Source organism: Onychomys torridus, chromosome 10, assembly GCF_903995425.1.
Source record: "Onychomys torridus chromosome 10, mOncTor1.1, whole genome shotgun sequence".
NCBI classification, from domain to species: domain Eukaryota; kingdom Metazoa; phylum Chordata; class Mammalia; order Rodentia; family Cricetidae; genus Onychomys; species Onychomys torridus.
Window position 1 is genome coordinate 87194569 of NC_050452.1, and position 23795 is coordinate 87218363.

General features: G+C 38.9%; 1 protein-coding gene across 1 annotated transcript in view; it reads right to left on the bottom strand.

Annotated features, from left to right (window-relative positions):
* The window catches only part of Npffr2 (neuropeptide FF receptor 2), a 62487-nt gene extending 42008 nt beyond the window's left edge, over positions 1-20479 (bottom strand). The window contains exon 1 of the mRNA XM_036200217.1: positions 20434-20479. Coding sequence (XP_036056110.1) covers positions 20434-20441 — 8 coding nt within the window. The 5' untranslated portion in view covers positions 20442-20479. The remainder of the gene's footprint in view (positions 1-20433) is intronic.
* Between the last annotated feature and the right edge of the window lie 3316 nt (positions 20480-23795).

The window sequence follows — 23795 nt, forward strand, 5'->3', positions numbered from 1 at the left end:
ACCTGTACAACAGTGGGAATAATGAAGTGCAAGATTTGAGGGAAAGAAAGCTTAGGGGAGCAGGAGATCCCAGCTGGATCAAGAACAGAAATGGAAAACAAGGAATAACAGACCATGATAAATGAAGACCACATGAGAACAGGAATAGGCAGAGTGCTGGAGAGGTCCCTGGAAATCCACAATGATACATCCTCTGTAGACTGCTGGCAATGTTTGAGAGAAAGCCTGATCTGACCTAGTCTGGTGATCAGATGACTAAATACCCTAACTGTTGTCTTAGAACTCTCATCCAATAACTGATGGAAGTGGATGCAGAGATACTCAGCCAGGCCCAGGTGGAGCTCCAGGTGTCCAACTCTTGAGAAAGAGGAGGGTCTGCAAGAGCATGAATTGTTGAATCCAAGATTGCAAAAAGCACAGGGACAAATAGCCAAATGAATGGAAGCACTTGAATTATGAACCAACAGTTGTGGAGCCCCCAGCTGGATCAGGCCCTCTGGATAAGTGAGACAATTGAATAGCTTGATCTGTTTGGGAGGCACCCAGTCTGTGGGACCAGGATCTGTCCTTAGTGCATGAGCTGGCTGTTTCGAACCTTGGGCTTACACAGGGACACTTTGCTCAGTCTGGAAGGAGGGGACTGGCCCTGCCTGTACTGAATCTACCAGGTTTAATTGAATCCCCAGGGGAGTCTTGGTCCTGGAGGGCATGGGAATGGAGGGGAGCGGCTGGGGGGAATGGTGGGGGTGGGTGCGGGAGGGGGAGGACAGGGGAACCCATGGCTGATGTGTAAAATTTAAAACACATAACAATAAAGAAAAAAATTCCATTAATTAAAAAAAAAACATAAAATAAAAGATAGCAATGAAGGCTTACAGAAAAAGATTCTCTCCCTGGAATCTGCTGACCAGGACTTACAGAAAAAGATTCTTTCTCTGGAATCTGCTAACCCAAATTTACAAAACAAGCTTATACCCAAAATTGCTTTCATTGATAATAAATATGAGTATTTAATAGATAGAACACTAACTCTCCAGAATGAATTTGTAGCTGTTCAGACACTAGATAAGGAAGAAAAATTACCATTAATTGATAAGATAAGGTCCATGGAATCATATGTTTCAAAAAAACATATAAACTTCCATGATTCCATTAGAAATCTGGAATCCCTTACAAGAGAGGAGGTTTATTCACTGGAACAGACCCTAGGTGCTTGTTTACAAGCCCTGGAGGAAACTCTTAATAAACATGACAAGGGACTTAATAAGCAGAAGGGCAAGACCATACAGGTTATAACATCTCCAAATGGTTCTCATACAATGGCTTATCCTGTTATCATCGATCATCCACCAATGTGACATCTCTTCAAGTTGTAAGAAAAATTTAACAATCAAAGGTTGGGATAGGGTTCTGTTTTTGTCTTTCCAGGATAATGGAAATACCCATCTTCCAGAAATCATAAGGCCTTGGATATCCGGATGTTTACAGCACAAAGAAAGAATCTATTGGTACCACACAGGGTAAAATATCACTGTCTAACATCTATATCTCTATCAATCTAGAATAGTTGTGCTTCCGATTCAATTATAAACCAAGCTGGCTTTGGAGATGGAATTGGCTCACTCCTTCTCTAAATCCAAGCATATTGATAAAAGAAAAGGTTGAGAGATTCTTCAGTCCTATATCAGAAAAGCCCTCTGATGTGAGACAGAAGGAAACCATTTATAAGGGACCACTGTCTTCAAGATTCCAATTCTCTCCATGCTTACTCTTGATTTCTCAGAATCCTTTCTTACATGTCATGTCATCTTTAAACCCAAACCTTCCATTCTGATAAAAAATAAGTTTTTCCAATAGCAATCTCTAAAGTCTCCAGAAGGAAGATGGGGCCCCAACACCACCAACAACTCTACCCAGTCCAGAATCATGCCATGGTAATCATCATCATACTACACTTTTTGCCAGAATTTCAGACAATCCTACCCATTACTCTGAGAGTTGCTCCAGAATCTATAGTTAGTTTAACTGAGATTAAGTATAACTGAGATTTAACTATCTGAGCTTTCTCACAATACCCAACAGAGATACCATTGCCCCCTAAACAGCAGGAAACAGTTCTAAGAAAACAACGCCCATTCTCCCTAAGGTTTCATATTTCTCAGGGTTATGGATGATGGTTCTAGGGTTGGGGGTGGAAGAAACTGTTAAACTAGGTACTCTCCTTAATGAAAAAAAAATATGTCTCAAAAAAAAAAGAAAAAAGAAGAAATGGAATGGATAGGTATAAGATATTATGGTAGACTATCATATACATTAGTAAACAAATTTGATAAAATAGCAGCCTTAGATAATTTGCACTGTTATGAATTCTTATATGTTGATACAAATATAAACTTTTTATATTCCTATTTAAGATAATTTGTATATTGATACAAATACAGAACTATGTTTGTTATAATGTACACATATTTTTACTCTTATTTAAAATATTTGTATATGATACAAATGTAAATTTATATCTGTTATACTGTATGTATGTTCTACTTCTATTTAAGATATTCTGTATACTGATATATATTTAGGATGATTATCATGTTGCATATTGCACTATACATTCCTACCTCTGTTAAAGATATTTTATGTATTGTCACAATTTTAAAGTCATTGTCCTTTTACTGTACATTTGCTTACAAACTGTTTGCCTTGTTTACATGAAGCTTTAGTCCTTAGGTTGTTTAGGTAGATAAGACTTATATATTTATTGTCACCTATGCTTGTCATCTCTATAATTATGTTAGTTAGGTTATCCAGATTTATAAATACATAGGTCAGACAGACAGGTAATCTCCAAACACTTCATAGACCTAGAGAATATGGCATTTAAATAACTGAGAATTCTGTTGACGTGAGAGACAATTGCTCCTGGCAGCACCAATTTGATCCTGAGAGAGTATTGGGCTTCTAAGACATTTCCATTTGGAAGTTTGTCTTCTTGGCACAAAATGGCCTACTGGGCAAAGAACTGGCCTTGCCTCAACTGCTGACAGTACAAATGCTGTCCTTTCTGGACAAGCAGGACATAAGGAAAGCGACCACTATACTTTACCAAGACAGGGTAAGATGGTCTTTCAGAATTCCTGCTTCTGAAATTGGTCTGTCAGATACTCTAGGCCTGTAGCCAATTTGAATGCACCAATGATGCTGAGAAACATTAAGTGACTGTCCAGGCTGCCAGCTGTCTCTGTCTACTCTTGCAAGACTCCTGAATGTTGCTTGCGTCCTTCTCCTGTTTCTCAGGTATTATTATATTCCTTCTCATGTCTTTGATGAGGTTGAAGACTAGCAGTTACAGTTACAACTTTATATATATACTTAGATAAAATATATTAAATATTGGACTCAGGTTCTTTAGGATAGGACACCTTTTGGAATGATCTTTGTAACATGCCACCTACTCACGCTCTAGACTTCCCTGGATTTTAGTATGTGGTTTTTTGCTTGATATTGTTTACATTTATTGTAATTCCAACTTATCTAGGTCATTATCCTTCATTACTCCTGGACAATATTTGATAACCATTTCTTTGTATATAGTCTTGTATTAGGTTAGAACCTTTCTTTAGACAAAAGGGGGAGATGTAGTGGGTAGCCATCCCAGCCTTGGCCTGGAAGTTCCAACCCCCATTGAGGCTTCGGTAATGGTATTGTCCACAAGGCGGGGCTGAGGGAGGAAGCTGAAGACCCAGGATCGAGAGGAGAGGCTTCTTTTGGTTCTGGGACCCTGGATTCTGGAGGTAGACCAAGCAGAGTTCTCCAGAGAACACCGCCGTTCCTTTCCCAGACCCTGAAACCTATCCCTTCATTTGTAAGTTACCCCACAAAATAAACCTTCCTTTTAACTATGTGGAGTGGCCTTAATAATTTCACCAATAGTTCTTGTCTGAGGACTGGGTGCCAGTACCTGTAAATATTTGTAACAATTCTAATTTTGCTATTAAAGACTAGAAAACTAAACATTTTTTAAAGGATGTGCAGCTGGTTGTTTTATTCTTTTTCTCTTTGTGGAGGGGGGGCATACCACCCAGCTCCCAAATAAAAGCACTCAGTCTTATTATTTCTTATAAATGCCTGGCTTTAGTTTGGCTTATTTCTAGCCAGCTTTTCTTAACTTAAATTATCCCATCTACCATTTATCTCTGGGCTTTTACCATTCTCTATTTCTGTATTCCTTTCTTTACTTCTTACTCCATGGCTTGCTGTATAGCTGGGTGCCTGGTCCCTGGAGTCCTCCCGCTCCTCCTTGACCCCTCTTCCCAGATTTTTTCTCCTGTTTATTCTCTCTGTCTGCAAGCCTGACCTAACCTTTCTCTCTACCCAGCTATTAGTCATTCAGCTCTTTATTAGACCACCAGGTGTTTTAGAAAAGCAAAGTATCACAGCTTCACAGAGTTAAACAAATGCAACACATCTTTGCATCATTAAAACAAATGTTCCACAGCATAAACAAATGTAGTACATCTTACAATAATATTTCACAACAAGTATGCTTGCAATTTATTATCCTTAAGCTTGGACTGTGCTCATGAATGAGTTACAAACTCTGTGCTCCCTTCATTTTAAGGTCATCTGAAAGGAAGGAATAGAATTCAGGTATCCCTTTATCAGAGTGATTGTGTGTGCTTTCTTCTAGCCAATGCTACCTTTCATTAGAGTTAGCAGTTGACTTGCCATATTTCTGATTGACTCACGGCTCTGAAGAAGTGGACATGCATAGCAGCAAGTCTTTTCATAATAGTCACATAGGAACATCTTCTTCTGATATATTTGTGCCAGCAAACAAACACCAATAAGCATAATCTGGTCTAACATGTACTGGTTACACTGGAGAATGCCTGGCATGGGGGAACTTCAGAAGACAAGTTGGCTAATTATGAGCATTAATAAAGTGGTAGGAAATGGAAAGGTAGAATATACACAAAAGTATTTTTTGAGACACAGTCCTGTTATGTGGTCCATGTTGGTCTCAAATTCATGGTAATACTCCTGTCTTCACTTCCTGAATTTTGGGATAACAGGCATGAGCTACTTTATTGGCCACAACAGATAATTTAACATACCTGAGTTGTTATCAAAGGGGAGTATATTATCTAATTTTGAGTAACAGATGGCAAATGTATATTTGAATCATTTATTTTGCAAATAAAAAATAATCTTTTACCATTCTTTGCAATCATTATGGGTGTCAACACTAAACATTATGATATGATATTATGCACTGTAATTACATAGACTGATTCAAAATAGATATTATCTTCTAATGTCATATCACAGATGCACTAAATGTGCAGCACAAAGTGAGAGACGGCAGGCAAACCTTGAAGGGTGACTAATGCATGGACCCTCACCTTCTTATGGCTTGTCTGCACTATGTTGAATTGATTCCCAAATGACCTGTCACCCTCAAGCTAGCCTCCTCTTCTGTGCTCACTCCTCAGCCTAATGATGAATGGCTTTAGTTCCTCAATCTCCACTCAATCTTTGATGTAATTTGTCTCTTGTCTCTACACTGACTGTCTTGCTAAAGTCACTTGTTAGTGGTTACAGTCCATATTCAGTGCTGTCCCCTGCTAGGCATATTTTATATTAATTACACTATTTCTTTCCTCTAACTAAATGTGCTTTATCGACAAAGCATGAAAAAGATCTTTAGAATACGCCCAGTTCATAAGATCCAGCCTGAAGAAAAAGCATGAAACACGTAACTTGGTGATAATTTGTGGAACCATCCAATAGCTTGTCATCTCATGGCCTCTGGATATTCTTCCCTGTTTTTTCTGTTTTGTGTATTATACAAACAGAGGAGGAAGGGTAATTCAGACTAAGAACTATTACCTCATTCAAATTTTTGAAATTAATTTTGTAATTTCCTATCATGGCTAGCTCATGATATAAGGAAACACTCTAAGCAGTTGTGACATTAAGATGAACACCTTGGTTCCTTTCTTAAAATTAGAAGTGCATTCTATTCTACTTCCAAGTGAGTGATCACAAGCCATGTTTTATTCATTATTTATAAGAATAGAAGACTGTCTTTGCAGAAAACCTAATTTTAGTTGAAAAATTTTTTCAATGATAGCATTTCTACATCAGGTTGACCTTTAATCCTGTCAGTGATAGAGAGATCTCTTCTGGCCTATAAACATGAGTCAATACATATTACTGTGCAACGTTCTCATCGTCCCTTGGAAAGCATAAAGTTATAGGAAGAAGAAATGTGATTTTTAAAAGTTTTAAGCAAATGAACTAAACTTGTGACAGCAGATGTTTAAATTTCCCTGTATTTTTACCTGTTTGTATACAGAGTGCAGGGGCTAGAATGGAGAAAACGGTTGCCCCAAGACTTTAGTGGCTTGCAACACAGGCAAACAGCAATACCACATACTACCAAAACCTTGTTCTTTTAGTCTTACACTCCTTCCTACAGAAGTTCCCCAACCTTTACCTGGGAATTTCATCATCCTACCCAAATTATGCCTATGAGGAACCTAAATTACCTCAGAGTTCCAAATCCTTCTAATAACTGTCATTCATAATGAGGACAAAAACATGGACACACATACACCACTAAGACAGGCCTTTTTGTCAGTTGGTAGCACAGCATCATCTTTCTCTATATGTTACAATCACATAACTCCATCACTATAGGACCAGGTTATAAGGTGTCTTCAGACATAACATTAAATGAAATAAGATGATCCACCTGTCTAGTTAGCCATCTTCAGTAACTGAGATTTAGGTCTCAGTGGCCCACGCTATAAGCCATCAACAGACATGTTCTTCTATTGATTTGGTCCTTGAACTCTGAAGTAATCAAGTTTACTTTGCATAGTAGAGGGAACCTTACATAGAGAACTCAAATAACATGAGTAAAACAATAAACAATCCAAATGTTAGGATTAAGTTTTTCCCTAAGCTTATCCACTGACAAATAAGTACAATTATAAGATTTTCTAACCACTGCTACTTTAGAAACTGTCAGATTGCTATATCTGCAGCCAGAGGCCACTGTACACAGGTAAAGGCATAAATCACCCAGTGTCACAGTCACAGAAGCTTCCTAAGCTCCGATTCCCCTAAGCTAAGAAGGTGTTTTGTTTTTCACATTTGATTGCTTAGATCTATTTTTGCTTTTGTTTATTGTTTATTGTGTGTGTGTCATATGTGTTCAGGGGTCTGCAGACATCAGAAGAGGGCATCAAATCTCCTGAAACTGAAGTTCCCAGCAGTTGTGTGTGTGCATGTACGGAGTGCATGGGCATGCTGAGAACTAAATTTGGTTCCTGGGAAGAGCATCAAGCACTCTTAACCACTGAACCATCCATCCAGCCCTTTACTATCTTGCAGTGATTTCAACGTACAGAAATTATAGAGCAATAACACACAAAATTTGTCATACACCATTCTAATACAATCTCATAGTATTTTCCAAATACCAATACTTCACCAAATTTAGTCTATCTTCTGTCTACATACTTGTAGTAGTAGTAGTTTCCAAAGGTAATAGTTATTGATGTGAGATCCCTGTGTCCCTAAATGCTTGAGTATATCCTCCCCATAACATAAAGACATTGGAATTTCTAGAAAGTATAACAAAATGACAGTGGCCATGCTTTCCCACATTTCTGTGAAGTTTCTACTTTTCCCTTTGCATTTAATGTGAATCTTTTAACATACACTCTGAGATAATATACCTGCTTTTCATTGTAGTAGATTAAATTAACTCAAGGAAAGAGTTGTTTTACCACGTTGGAGGTAGGAATATGACCTTATTTAATAAGAGGTTCATTGAAAACAAGAATGAGGATCCAAAAGTAAGGTCCTCTCCCTTTTAGGGTAAGCCCTAAATACAAGGACGGGGAAGCTCAAGGGGAAGGTCAATGGAATTCAGACATAGGCACAAGGGAAAGGCTGTGTGAAGACCTAGGCAGAGGCTGGAGTTCTGCCATCAAGGATGCAGATTGGACAGACTCACAAACACGGGATGGGATTAGAGGGGCTCTCACATGTGGTTTCTGGAGGCACTTTGGCCATGTCTATATCATCCAGCAAGATTTCTGAACTCCAGACTACAAGAAAATAAATTTCAGTTTGTTTTTTTAAGCCTCTGGGTTTGTTATCCAGAAGCAAAACACTTCAATCAGTCTTCACTGATACTGCTCAACTATGTTATTAGTCACACAATAGTGACCTTTTTTTCTACACTGATAAATTGACAATCTACCAAATGGAAGAACGTTTCTAGTTTGGACTTACAGCTTATACTACTGTATATACTATTCAATTACAGTCAATTGCTTTTTAAAAGTTCTAGTTAGGTATAATTTCCATACAAAACATCCACCCACTTTTTAAAGTGTATCTGTGATACAATTGCTCATATTCATGAATGATTGGCAATTCATATCTGCCAATTTCTTACCTACAGGGTTAACCAATCATGAATCTAAATAAAATATTTGAAAAAAATTTTGCCTGCACTAGACATGTAAGGACTGTTATTGTTGTCATTATTCCCTAGACACTATGGTGTAACCGTTGTTTTCAAATTACTCACATTGTATTAATATAAGTAACCTACAGATCATGTAAAGTGCATAGGAAGATATTACTGCATGTAATACACCATTTTATAGAAGAGGTTTGAGCATCTATAGACTTTAGTATTTGTCAAGTGTCTAAGAAGCAGTCTCCTGTAGATACTAAGGAATGACTTGATAATCTTTTATTTCCTATACAAAACCTGTGATAGTGCTCAATTTATATATCAAAAAAAGTATGGGATAAGCGACAATAATAAAATAAAACAATTATACAAAACATATAAAATTTATTAAAAACTTGTTTCTTCTTTTTTCTATCGAATGCCTCTACAACTTGACTGACTCCAGTTAACTGAGAACATGGCTGACTTTGGTTAACTGAGAGCATGGCTGACTTTGGTTAACTGAGAGCATGACTGACTTCAGTTAACTGAAAGCATGGAAGAATAGAGATGGAGGAACCGATACATTATGTAAGATCATAACACTCTGTTTTCAAGTTCAAAAGTTATCCCTTGGGCCTTTTCATGAACTTTTGCTTGTAGTAGTAGAATGAGTCTGTATTAACTTGCATGTGCTAGTGTGCATGCTCACTTGCATGTGACAGCCAGAGCTTGACTCTGGGCATCTCCCCAGTCACCCTCCACCTTGTATTTTGACCCAGGTTCTCTCACTGTAATTAGAGTTCTCTGATCAGTAAACTAACTGTCCAGCAACACCCCAGGATCTGCCTGTTTCCACTCCCAGTGCTGGGATTCTAGGCCATGTTGCTATGCCTTGCAGCTTTACATTGGTGCAGAGATCAAACTCATGACCCTTTGTCTCTATTACAAGCACTTTACCAAGTGAGCCATCTCCACAGGCCCCTTTTATGAACTTTTAACAGAATAACTACCCTCAAAAAATCATATTGCACTATAATCTTGGCAAGACAGAAAATTCCATTCACACTAAATGAATTGAAATATTTTTATGGGGATGCTAAATTAAAACTCCAACTCAGCCTTGAAATTGAGTGCAAACTATTTCATTTGACAAATGTACTTTGGGTCCTGTATCCAAATAACACTTTTAAGAGGACATTCTCAGAGTTCAAACACTTCTGTTTTGTAAAATTTTATTCATTCTACTTGTGTATGTACAAAATAATGCAATTAGGGTGTGCAGTAGAGCATAGAAACTATTGAGTATTAGGTTGAAAAGGTAGGTTTTCACTTGACTATTAACAGGAAAATCTTGTTTAAAAAAAAAAAGCCATGAAGAAGGAGGTTAATTTTCTCACATTCTGGTCATATTCTCAAGACATCACTTGGTACTCATAGCTTTTGACACCATTCACCTCATTTAAGCCACAACTTTCTCATTTAAGAGGTTGTTCCTAGGTAGCTGTAAGTAGTTAGTGTGATTTTTTTTTGCATGCTTTAAGCAACTTGCTTATTTTCAAATCTATTAGATATTTGTTTCCTTCATGTGAAATCTGAACTTGATATGGATCTATTATAAATTGGCTGAATTGATACTTGTGACAACAGAAATAGTCAAGAAAAAATGTGCTACAACATGTTTTGGCAAACTTTTTTTTAAAAACCAGGGCAAAATTATTGGAAAATGTGGACTATACAAATGAAAATTAAAATCCAACTTATTACCTCTAGAGAGAAAAAATTCCCCAACTCTACTGTACCCATAGTAAGAAAGCTACTGGCCCTGGCTCTCCATTCTCTTTTTTTGTGTCAGGAAGTATAAGGGAAAAAACTGAACTTGAACATTAAGACCTTTGCATTGTTCCCTTTTATATCTTTCTGCTTATAAAGTGCATTTTCTTTCTAATCTAATTGCTTACAAAAGGTGTCTCCCTGTAATTATGAGATCATGCAGGAAATTCTGTCTGTCACAGAAGTAGCATAACTGCAAATCCTCCTGCCCATAGCTTCCAGTCACAGTGTCAGATGGCAGTTTTATTAGTAATAAAGCTGGCATTTTGATGTCTCTATACCTGTATGTATCCTAACTAAATGTATTTATCTGGGTTGTCCCAAAGTTGGGCTAATGGAAACTATTAATTATAAAACAAACTATTATTCATATAGTATACATGCATCTTTGAGCTTTATTTATTTATTCACTCACTCATTCAGCTTTTTTTTATTTCAGTGCACTTTAAGCAACATTAAGCTCACTGACTTGCCTCAGGTCAACAATCATGCACAAAAGGCAACCATCCAAGTATCTATTCATAAGGATGACAAGCTCCTTGATTGATGAAACTGCACAGAGGGGGACAAAGTATATGTAAAAGTTCTAAGGCAGACTTGCAGGGCTCTTGAGAAAAGTGAAGTGGACGGACAAGTTGGGTGGAGGCAGAGTATGAACAGATGGGCAGGGGAGGTTAGTGAGGATGTTAAGCATCTTCACGCAGCAAACTAGGCTTGGAGGAAGGAGCATGAGAGAGGTCCACGGTGGCTACAGCCTGGAGATAGACTACAGTGTGCTGAAAGGAAGGCTGGAATGGAGGTATAGACCAAACTGAAAAGTTTGAGGCTCTTATAAGAACATGGTGGTAGTCTATGGGCAACAACTTTAAACCTTACTAATAAGACCCAACATATTGTTTATGGAAGCTTCTAAATTCAGCACTTTTTATTTGCTAGCGGTGACATACATGTCATTTTGTACTCAGGCATGAGAAGTATTTATTGAACTATTTCATTCCTGTCATTAGCTATAATCTGTATTTCTGGTCTCAGATATATCCAATGTTATGGGAACAATCAAAGTAGATTCTAGTCAGCTATTGTAGACCACCATGTTTTGTTTTTGTTTGTTTGTTTGTTTGTTTGTTTTTACTAATTTTATAAGCTCTTTAGTTTAATTCTTTTTTACATGTTTATAAAACTTTTCTCTACATCTATTATTTAACTTCATTTTTCAATTTTCAATTTCTGACTTTTAGAAAAAATGTATTTAATAGATATAATGTAGAGTGCTTATTAAAGCCACAGCCATCCTGGGCTACAAGGCAAGACATCATCTCAAAATATTATCAATGAATACATACAATAAATGGCTGGGTACATCTCTATTTTTGTATATTGATCATTTGATAATCAAAGAACTAAATAATAAAAATATGAAATTGCATATCCTAATCACTTAGAAATTAGCAAACCTCTTCTCAATCAACCTTTGACCAATGAAATATCAAAAAGAAAATAATAAAATTATTTAAAACAATGAAAACAAGTACAACAAAGTTGAAGAAAATATAAAAATTTCATAAAAATGTGTGCTGTGTTAGGATTATAAATGTTATTTTTAAAACAAAAGAGTCTAATAATATTTGAATACATTTAAAACTTATCAGTAAATTTTTTTAATTATAAAACAGAACTGAAGCTAATAATCTCATAATGCTTCTAGATAAAGATATATCTAAGTAACTAAAAGAGTGAACACATATGTGAATGTATATGCATAAATATACACATATGCACACACTTGGGTTAACCATTCTAGAATGTGAAGAGACTTTCATTAATGAAAGTATGAAACTCATTAATATTGAAATCTCCAATCATACTAAAACTAACTAAATTGATCATGAAAATATTTTGAATGTATATAGCAAGTTATGGAAAAGACAGCAAATAAACAAATAGCTACATTATCAGAATAAATACAGGCAATGTGCAAAGAACACAAATTCATTAGAGATGAGTAACAGTAGAAATGAAGATTGTAGTTGTTAAATAAGACATGAGGTCTGTGACTCAAATTAATATAACAACTGTAAACAAGTCATAACACAGGTTGTTATAGGAATAGAAATAGTCTTTCAACCTTCTGGCAAACATTTGTTTGTATTACCTTAGAAACAATATGACCACATATGCTAAACTTGGAAATTTTTGTGCCTTGAACTAATTATTTAATTCATGTATGTATATATTAGCCTTGTTCAGTGACAAAACTAAACCAAATCGAAAACATTCACAACAAAGTAGTTATCAGGCAGAGAATGGATAAATGTAGTAATTATTATTCATATCATAGACTAGTATACAGCTATACAAACCTGAACTTCATCTACAGCAGTTGACATGCAGGCCTTTTAGAAGCTGGTGATGAGCAAGGAAAGAAGAGTCTTCTTTCAATTGTTTCAGTGCATGGATACATGCACATGAGTAGTCATATTGTACGAGTAGCTCTGGAAGCAGGAAAAGATATAAAATAACACAGCCCCCATGCGAATAAGCACTGTCTGTGATATGGAAGCAGAAAGAGATGGAAAAGTAAGTGGTGTCAATTAAGAAAGAAAACTAATAAAGACAAGATGGCTGGCAAGACAGGTCAGTGGTTAAAGGTATTCACTGCCAAGTTTGACAACCTGAGTTCAATCCCAGGTACCCACACAGTAGAAGGTTAGAACCAACTCCCACAAATAGTACTTGACCTCCATATGTACGCTATGGCAGGCACACATTTACACACATACACACGATATAATTTTAAATTACTTTTAAAAGTAACATGCAATAATTTAGTTTAAGCATTTATACATTCACATATACTTTACTATATGGCATTATTAAAGATGAAAATGCATGCCAGTGAAAAGAACGGAGTAGACAAATTTGGCACTACTAAAAGCACCTGTCGTAGCCATTTCTATTTAGTTTCCTAGAGCTCTGGCAGCTTTTTCTCAGCTACCACACTACAGAGCATGTGCTAACAGGGCACAGTTAGTGGTAAACAGCTTCTTCAAACGTTTTTCCTACACACAATGGGAAGAATAAATGCTAAATGGACTTTTAATTGGGGTAGGATTGATAGAAAGGGAAAAAAAAGAAATAGCAGAAAGGAAGAATGCAAGCAGCCTAAGGCTGACGTTTTCGCAGCTGGCCTGGATGTGGGAGCGCAGAAGTGGGTGATGGAGCGGGGAACGCCATGCTTTAGGACAGCTGCTTCCTGAGTTGTCTTTCTTCATCAACCTCTAAACACCATGCAGCAGCGAACATGAAAACATATGACCCAGCTCTTTAGAGTTTAGAACACAAGTTCTCAACCTGTGGGTCTTGACCCACTGAGGTCGAAAGACCCTTTCATGGGGATTCCTAAGACCATCAGAAAACACATATATTCCATTATTTACATAAAAATCACACATATTTACATTTGCTACAACAGTAGCAAAACTACAGCTACAAAGTAGCAACAAAAATAATTTTATGGTCGGGGTCACCACATGAGGAGCTGTATTAACAGGACGCATATCAGGAAGGTTGAGAACCAGGTTTGCTCCCTTAGGAAAGCAAAACTGAGTTAACACACTTTGGAAGCAGTTTCGATGATCTTTAACTGACGTCAGATAATGCTGTGATAACCTGCAGTATGAAACAGATGCCAGAATCATCACTGAGAGACTCTGGAGGCTAGAAGGAACACAATAAGCACAAACGCTCTAAGAAGAATGGCCTTAGTTGACCCAGGATGAAGGCACCACAAAGAAAAGAGTGGCTATAGCTAAGGATGGAGCCCTGAGTTTGCAGGTCTTTGAAAGCTGTGGGAGCTTTGATCCAGCCCTGATTCTGTAGGACATTATAATGGAAGAGGTTACTAAAACCATAATCAAACTATCAAGGAAAACAGGGTCAGGGTGCCTGGTTGAACCCCAGCTTCTCTGAGCTCCTTCAGTACTTGGGACAAGCCCAGGGCTGGTACTATGCAAAGAAGCACCAGCCACAGTGTAGGTTGGAAACATTTTTTTTTTTCCAGACAGGGTTTCTCTGTGTAGCTTTGTGCCTTTCCTGGATCTCGCTCTGTAGACCAGGCTGGCCTCGAACTCACAGAGATCCGCCTGCCTCTGCCTCCCAAGTGCTGGGATTACAGGCGTGCGCCACCACCGCTCGGCTGGAAAAGATTTAAGGAAGCTTCTCCACTTGAGGAAAATTGTCTAGACTCTGAGGCATGATGGAGAACCATGACAAAAGGAAGAAAGAAGCTGTCTAGAGACAAACACTCCCTGTAGATTGTGGCAGACAGGTTCCAGATAAATGTCCTGTTTTTTGACAGCAGTAAGACCCCAGGTGAATGCTGAGGGAGTGGCCCATTACATATCACAACATACTTCCTTTGCAAGGAGTAGAAGCTATGTTCCCAGACAGGGCTCAAATCAGTTTAGTACCCATGTGTAGTAGGACAGGCCCATAATACGGTGATATATTGTGTACCCTAATAAACTTGCATGAGGACAGAGCCAGCCACTACATTAGACATAGATGTTGTTCAAATCTTAGATGGTCTTTAATTAAGAACGCAGAGCCACATACTGGGGTGAAAGCTGAAAGATCAGAGAAGCAGAGAAAGCTGCAGTCAACCTCACCTCACCAACTCCTCAGCTGATCATGTTTCCTCAGACTGAAAGCCTCTGAGTCCTCACCTGAAAGGATCTCAGCTGAACTGCTTTAGTTCCTGGTTCCTCACGCCTTTTATACCTTTCTCCGCCCAACCATATCACTTCCTGGGATTAAAAGCTTGTGTGCTTCCCAGTACAGGGATTAAAGGTGTGTGCCATGAATGCCTGGCTGTTTCCAATGTGGCCTTGAACTCACAGAGATCCAGGTGGATCTCTGCCTCCCGAGTGATAGAACTAAGGGTGTGTGCCACCACTGTCTGGCCTCTATGTCTAATCTAGTGGCTGGCTCTGTACTCGGATCCTCATGCAAGTTTATTAGGGTGCACAATATATCATCACTTTTCCTTTTTTGTCTAAAATAATAAAAGGTTATAACTAATAAAATAAAAATCATATACAATAAGTACAATAAGTATATACAACATATACAGTCAAGAATTATATTAACAATGTCCAGTCAATTAACATTTGAGAGATTCAGAGAAAATTCTCCATTATTTATCCTATTTTTTTCCTTTTTTTTTTTTTTTTTTTTTTTAAATCTGGAGCTGAGGACCGAACCCAGGGCCTTGCACTTGCTAGGCAAGCACTCTACCACTGAGCTAAATCCCCAACCCCTTATCCTATTTTGGTGAGTCCAAAATGTTGTACCTAATTCACTTTCTATCCTATGGCTCTCTCCTCTGATCCTCAGGCAAGTTTATTAGGGTACACAATATGCCACCACACCATAGGGTCAAGGAAATTGGCTTAAACCACTTGCCAAGGCATGCACATAACATACTTCCTTATGAGCCGATCTGAAGTCTGCCTGAGGGCCTAGCAACAGGCACTGTCAGAGTTCCTGATCGTGCCCAGCCAATGAGGGATGGACCATGCAGCAATGCCACCAGATTGGGACACAGACTCAGTGCTGGCAGGAGGGTATATAAGACCTTCCCTGTTTGCCTTCAACTGACTCCTGGTGTCTTCTAATCCCCTCCACTGAGGGAGCCATTAGAATCAAGCAACACCCATGTACACTAACTCACAGAACTAAGATAGAAATGAAAAGTTAGAGAAACTTTAAATAAGGTCAAAATTCAATTTAAAAATATCTCTACCTTAAGGGAAAGTGGAAAATTTCAGAGGAAATCTGAGTGTTGTGGGCATCTGTTTACTTGTCCACATTTAACAAGGTGATTGAGAGCAGTCTCTGAAAGTATAAATAATCTCTTAAGAGTCGCTCTGGTTTCCCCAAGACACAGGAATCATGAGGTCATGAGCAAACACTTAATTTGAAAGTTGTCCTCATTGAGTTTTTGGTTCTTAGGGGGTCAATTCTCTAATACAGAAAACTATTAAATCTTACTGGCTTTCTTGTGGGGCTAAATTACAGAAATGTTCATCTTATTTTTAGCTTTCCTCTAAATGAATATTCCCCTTGCCCAGTATTAGAAGGGAAATTTCTTAAACCAATTAAATTTGTAAAGCTTATTTGAGTAAAACAAAACAATTCCTCCTAGAAAAAGAGCCAGTGAGAGAATTCCAACCAAGACACCAGACCCTATTTGTAAGAAAACAGAAGTAAGGAGCACACAGAAAACAACCTCATTGGCTACAGCCTAGTCAATCAACCAACTAATTGATTATAGCTAACCTAGTTATTAGAGCTTACTCAGCTGGCATAGGACTTTCTACAATCAACCAAAACTGTGATTAAACTGGATATCATAAAGCCTGTTGAACTTGACCAATTCACATCCAAAACTTCCCACAAAATATAAACATCAGACAGCATTTAGGAGTCTTCTGTGAATGGCTACAAATCAACATTGTGAACTGGAACAATAAGTTTTCATTGTAGAAAAATCATGAAAGTATATATGGAGCCCCAACTTCCAGCCCACTCCATCCTTGTGTGAACTGGGGTGAGTGTTTGCAAAGGGGCACAAAGGGCTTTGGCGTTCTTTCTTCTCTTAATAAGAGTTTGATTAGGACAACTTAATTTCTTCCATATAGTTTTCACTTGGAAAAGCCTGCCAGACACATACAGAAATCTGTACTTGGATTATAATCTATAAGATGTTTTAAGTTCTGCATCATAGAATTTAAATGTGGCTGGAAGAATACATGACTTCATTATCCTGGTCCCTTTACCTAGGAAACATGTTAAGTTTGGGAAATCTACTTGGAAACCTTAGTTTCTTTGTCAAAAAAGAAAATTGAGTTTATATACAATCTGCAAAATCACAAAGCTGAAATGAAATCATATACACAGAGTTATTCACTATAGTTGACTATTACTGCTTCATTGGAGTTTGGGCAAATGTTGGTATTTTCTGACCCTTGAGAGATGACAAACAACTGTAAGATGTGTTTGGTGAAATAAAATCTCTGGAGATTGAATGAGAGAAAGGAGCATCAGTTCAAATTGTAAGCACTTGAGTCCAGAGATGCCGGGGAGCCGCCCACACACAAAGCAGATGCCTACAAGAGGCCCCTTCTGTAGCCGGAGAAGATAGTAAGAGATTGCCTTTGTAATGTCTAGAAATTAAAATTTTCAGTGGCAACCATTACTCAAAGGACCCCCCCACCCACCGCGCGCCACCGTGCGCATGCGCGTCCCAGACTGCTGACGAGCACTTCTCTTTGCACTTCTCTTTGCACTATTTTTCCTTCATTTGCTGGTGTGTGTGGTGTGGGTTATGTTGTTATTCCCGAAGGACGTTATTGATCCTATCTGGTTTGCTTAGAGGGAATAGAAGCTGAACATGGTATGAGAACCTGACTAAGACATGTTTTCTCAATCTTGTGTGTCAGTGAAATCAATTTTATTTTTGCTTTCCATTTGTGGGAGGCAGGGAGGGAACTTCTGAATAAGGTAACAGATACACACTCAAAACATAGTGAGGCTCTGGCTTGCTCCTCTCTGGGGTCCCAGTGCTTGCTGTACTAGCTAGTGACTGTCCTGGTCACGAGTCATCTGTACATGTAGAGACTTCTCTTCTGCCACAGCCTGAGATCTCTTCAGACTTCTCAGAGACTGGCTCTTGAGAAAAGACCTTAAGTCATCTTACTTCTACCAGAGGCTGCATCCAACTAGCCAAATAGATCCCCATTCTATATAGAAACTACATCTCTTTCCAACAGGTCATTCTATAGAAAAACTAATGAGTTTCAGGACCTCAGCTAAGGATATTTACTCTTTAGTGGCAAGGCAAGGTCAAGGTAGCCTTCTCATTCTGGATTCTCTGATTTTCTCCCTTGGGAAACCAGGGATTTCTAAAGACTGAAAGGGTTGTACTGGTGTGATTCTAACATCCTTTTATGTTTAAACAGCGTTAGAGACAGCAAATGATTTGCTTAGGGCAGAAAGCTAGCAGGGTGGGGTGTGGGGGGCGGTGTGTTTGACTGAAGTGAGAACTTGTCTCTATCTTGAGACTGTAGAAGGCACATGAAGGGTCTGGAAGTCTGTCTGCTGTGGCAAACACTGCAACTCATACAACCAGAGGAGAAAGAAGAAATCAGCTGTTATCATCAAGTTAATACTAAGCACAGAATTCTCCAGAGAATAATTTGTCAAGATCACTAACATACTGTATACAAGGGTAAAGAATATGAAATCCTATTTGATGTTTTCAAACGTGCATGACAGTGTTCATCCAAAATCAGTTCCACCTTTTATTAGAGGGATGTGCTACAAAATGTATCTTTGCTGGTTTACTTAGCTTTGAGGAACAAAGTTCTTACCTTGTCTGAAATACAGCTGAAAATCCCAATTGCAATACAGATACACCTGCAAGTTTGCCCCCCTCCCCACACACACACAGCACACCCCAGAACCCAAGTGCAATAACAGCTCTGGCAAATGCAGAGTCTTCCAGGCACAAACCATTTACTGGTTTATAGTCAATTTGTACCTGTATAGTCTACAGTTTTGCACCTCTGGAAGATAGTACAGCTGAATCGCGGTAAACAAAACTATGAACCAAAAGGATCATAAAGAGATTTTTATTATATACACTTGTAAATTCTTCACAGTACATTTGCAACATGCAAAAAAAACCAAACAAACAAAAACAAAAACAAAAACAAAAACCTCCTAGAGAAAAATAAATGAAGGAAAAGTAATAGGAACTTTCAATATTCCTAAAGTTGCCTATTGACATAAGGAGGGGGATATGGGAGAAATATAGGATTAAATAACTGATATAGAATTGAAGAAAAATGACAAGAAGCAGAAGATAACGAGAGTCCAGCAACTCATTATTAAACAATAACTAACACACGTTTCAGATTAACCATATCTAATTTTTAATGTTAACATGTGCCTTTAAAGATAATGACTGAGCAGCGATGTTGATATTTAATTAAACCAGGGGTATTAAGAGGAAACTTTGAAGTCTGCAATGCTGTTGTCACAGTTTTCCTGTTGTCCATACTTGCTGTTGATCAATACTATCTGTGAACATTCTATTGAAATGTTGCAAATTCAGCGGTGACTTCCGACGTCACTAATTTTACCTGACCTATTTTTAATTGGGATTCCAGCCGACAACAAAAATATATCCTTCACTATAACACATTGGCTTGTCCATCTTTTCTCCTCTTATGAATTAGACAAGGGATGGAAAGAGAATTTAGATACCTGGTTCCAAGAAATTGGAATATTTTGATTAAAAAGAAATCCTTTCATTATATTAATTAATTACATTTAATTGATTAATATTGTTTAAATGTTGAAAATTATCGCCAACCTGGCTGAAGGGAAATGGGAAGTAAATGCATTTTTGTTCCTTGGTTTGTATGTAGTTCTAGTTACAGGAGAGCATTTTCTGCTTCTCAGATGTCAGCACCTCAATGTCCCAGGGCTGCACTAGCACTGCTTGCTTGTCTGACACAAAAGAAACCCCGTCTTCAGCACCTTGAAAACTGGGTGTTGTCCTAGCCACATTTTAGTCTCCCTGGCAAACCCTGATGTGCAAGACCAAGCCTGGTCTACAAATGCCATTTCTAAGAATCATGCGGACAAAGCAAGCGAACGCTGTAGGAAACTCTCGCTAAAGATCCACTTACCTTCCTAAGGAGATTCAACTAAGTTTACCAGTGTTCACCCGGACAGGGGTCGGGGGACTTTGAGGGTGAGAAAGCACCGCCATCGCAGCCAGGTCCCTTGTGTGCGAGCCAAAGAGCGCAGCCGCCCACTGGGCGGAGCCCCGCTGAGAAGACCCCGGGCAAACTTCGGCCTGGGACCAGAACAAAGCTCCAGGGACAATACCCAGAGAGCCCAGGGAGCAAAGCCGCTGGGGAAAAGTCAAGAGTATAAACCTCAGAATCCAAGCGACCATGTGTCACCGAGGCCAGTGGTGCCCCTGAGAAAGGGTCTCCCCCCCGACCCCCATGCTGAGAGCCCAGGCAGTTTCCCATTACCCTCACCTGCTCATGGTCAGGAGTCCCAGCCGCGTTGAAAGCAGAAGCCAAGGCCAGCCTGAGCAACAGGTTCTGTCTGGGTCGCCAGCTCCCTTGCTCTCGCTGGCCCAGGGGTGAAGGGCTAGCTCTTCCTCCAGGTCCCCAGGGCGCGCTGCTGCCCGGTGATGAGCTCTGCACTACGCTCTTGTTCAGGACCTCACTTTCAGGCAGCACCAGCGAACTGCTAGTAACGCACAGAGCTGATTGCAGCCTGCCAACAGGCTCTGGGGAGCTTGTAAATTCAGAATCCCTGAGCTGCACCTCCTGGCTCATTGGTGGCTCAAAATCCTGGGCGAACATTTAAACCACTAGGTGTCTGTTTCCTTCTGTTGCAAAATAGAAACTGTGATGGTCTTGGTAAGTACTTGAGGAATGTATGTAGGAGTGTAAGCATGCCCGAGTGGTCGTGGTACATTTCAAGCATTCGTTAATTTTTGTCAATTCGCATAACAATAAGAATTCCATTTTAGAGTACAAATTAAAACAACCCACACATTCTGTCCTCCGAAGCAGGTGGTGTTCTGTAAATCCTTGGGATTCTGGAAGTGTGAATTCTTATAACCACCGGTGGAGAGAGACAAGGAGAGTTCCGCAGTGATTCTAACACAATTTCTGCTGTATTGGACTAGCTAAGAGAAGCCACGCTTAAAATATGTTAATTTAGAGATTCACAGGGTAGGTGAAAAAGTTAAAATCACTTTAAGAGAATAACGGGAATAAGGTCAACGGTGCGAGCATAACTAATGAGCATCTGGCACTAATAGCCACAAGAAACCATAGGGCTCTTTTTCAATCCACATGGCACCAAGGCTCAGTGACTTGTGGAAAATCACAGGGTGGCATTTAGATCACACCTCCAGAGGGTGAATTCTCTCTATTGTATTCTCTGTTGACATTCCACTGCATGGAATACAGGGGAAAGCTGTCTGTTAAAGAATTCTGGGTTGGGGAGTAACATCTACTAAGACTTTACAAGTTCAAGATCAGGGTCCGAGAGAATTTATTATCAAGATGTCCAAGGCACAGGAAGCTAGGCAGGGATAAAAAGCCAGATCGGCAGATAACTAAGAGGTGTCAGGTCTTTGGAGAGTAACAGCAGAGAGAATTAAAACTGGAAGAAATGATCTGACAGTTTGAGACTGTTGAGATGTCAAAGCTAATAAACAAGAGAGAAAGGTGGGCCATTCCATGCAAGCCTCTGTCCCACTGAAAAACTAAAAGTCATCAAAGTGAATGATCATAACAGCCAGGTTCTGATCAGACAGTGAGTAATGTCTACCTTCCAGGCATTTCATTTAAATGTGTGTGTGTGTGTGTGTGTGTGTGTGTGTGTGTGTGTGTCTGTCTGTGTATAAACTTATGTAAAATCAGATCAACAGTGAGTCAACATCTGTCCCTTACAAAGCAATGTGGTGTAAGATGTACCCAACAAGCTGCCATTGAAAGCCTTAGAGCATGTCTATGACGAAACTCTCCCTCACTGTGCCCTTCTTACACACCCTACCAGGCACTTTAATGACTTTGCCTCACCAGGTTTCCAAAACCCATCTCCAGGGCCTCTGGAGTTGCTTCTTAACTCTCCCTTCCCCTCTCTATTCCTACTGTCCAATGAATTATTCACCCCAGCTTTTAGATCGGCTCATTCTCTCCCACTTAAAATAAAAACCCAAACCAATTCCCTCAAGGCCTCAAATGCAATACCTAACCCATATCATTCCTCCCCAGGAGCAACCACAATCTATGCTGTGGTTTGTCTTTGCCCATTTCACACTCACTCATCAACCCATAGAAGCTTTCGGGCCTCTATGGAATGATCCTGTGAGGATCATCATTTAGCTCAAGGTTGATAAATAAAATGGGTGTTTTTCACTTCAGGCTTCCTTGGCCCAAGCCAGCTTGATTTTCCAAACACTTCCTTCTCTTGACATTTGTTTCACAACATTCCTCTATTTTGCTTAGATACTCTGAATTTCTGGGTATTCCATTTCTGTCCCTTGGAGTTTTCATTGTTTCTTCACAAGCATGGAGTACTAATGTTCCTCTAAGGCTGGGTGCCAGGCTTGCTTCTTTCTCTATCAATTCTGCACTAACTTTCTGAGCATTTTCATTCACATCATTAGCTTCAAGTCGGCTATTAAAGCACATGCAGAAGGTCTTCACCATTGTATCTCTCTGGAAAGGTCATCCATTCTGTATAAGGGACTCTTCTGCAGCTCCCCATCACTGCAAACTTAGCACATCTAAACACAAGATCACAGCCTTCGCAAAACTCATTCCTCGGCTCTCATGACCTTACTACCTGCCCTTCTCACTGCTAGCCTCAATGTGGTATGACTCAAGTCACCAAATGGGAACACAACATGGGGACTGGGTGCTAAGGATCATAAAGAAAGAAGACAAGGGGACCCAAGTTGACAGCTTCTCGGGTTCTGCCTAGAACCTGAGCTTCTTTTCCATGAGGAGAAAAGCCCAGTTTTTAAAAATGGTGCCCATGCCTAATAAAGACATTTTGATCAACAAGAGACTGTAAGCCCATGGGAGTATGATGGAACTGAAAATGTCTTATGGCTTTATTTCTCTTCCATTGTGACATCACACCACAGCACATTACTCATTAATACTGTAATACTCTATAACGTTACATGGACATTTATCTCATATTTATGTCCTATCTTGATTGGGTCAAGGGGCCCAAAATGTCCATAGATTGACCTCTGCCATTTAAGTTTACTCCAGTGTACTCTAAGGTGTCCCCGTAATTACCTGACAATGCAGTTTTCTGAATGTATTTAAATGACACACATTTATCTATATTCCTCATATAAGTAGAAAACCAGTGAAGTTTAGTGCAAATACAAAGTGGATTATTAATAGATATTAAAGTAGAAATGTGAAAAGTTTCCTGAAGAGTTTGTCCATATTACATGTTAAGGTATCTTATAATCCAGCAATAGTACTTCAGTTTGGGGGACACTACCTAAGTCATATGAAGATAAACTTATGGAATGAGACACAGAGGAAAGCAGTAGAAGATTGTAAACAACATGGGGACACTTTGGAAGATAGATCAAAGGACAAAGGAAGGACAGGGGCATAGGGCAACACAGCCTCACTTGTAGTCATTTCTGATCCAATGTGCTTGTTTTAAACTCAAGTTTGGTGGTTGTTTCTAAGGGGAAAACAACATTAATTTTTTAAAGATGTTAGAGAAGTCAAATAATATTTATGGTTAAAAAAAGCATATAGGAAAACTACAGAAGCAAATAATATAGCAAAATAATATTGTTGCAAAAAAAACCAAAGGAATGAGCATTGCTAAACCTTAAAAT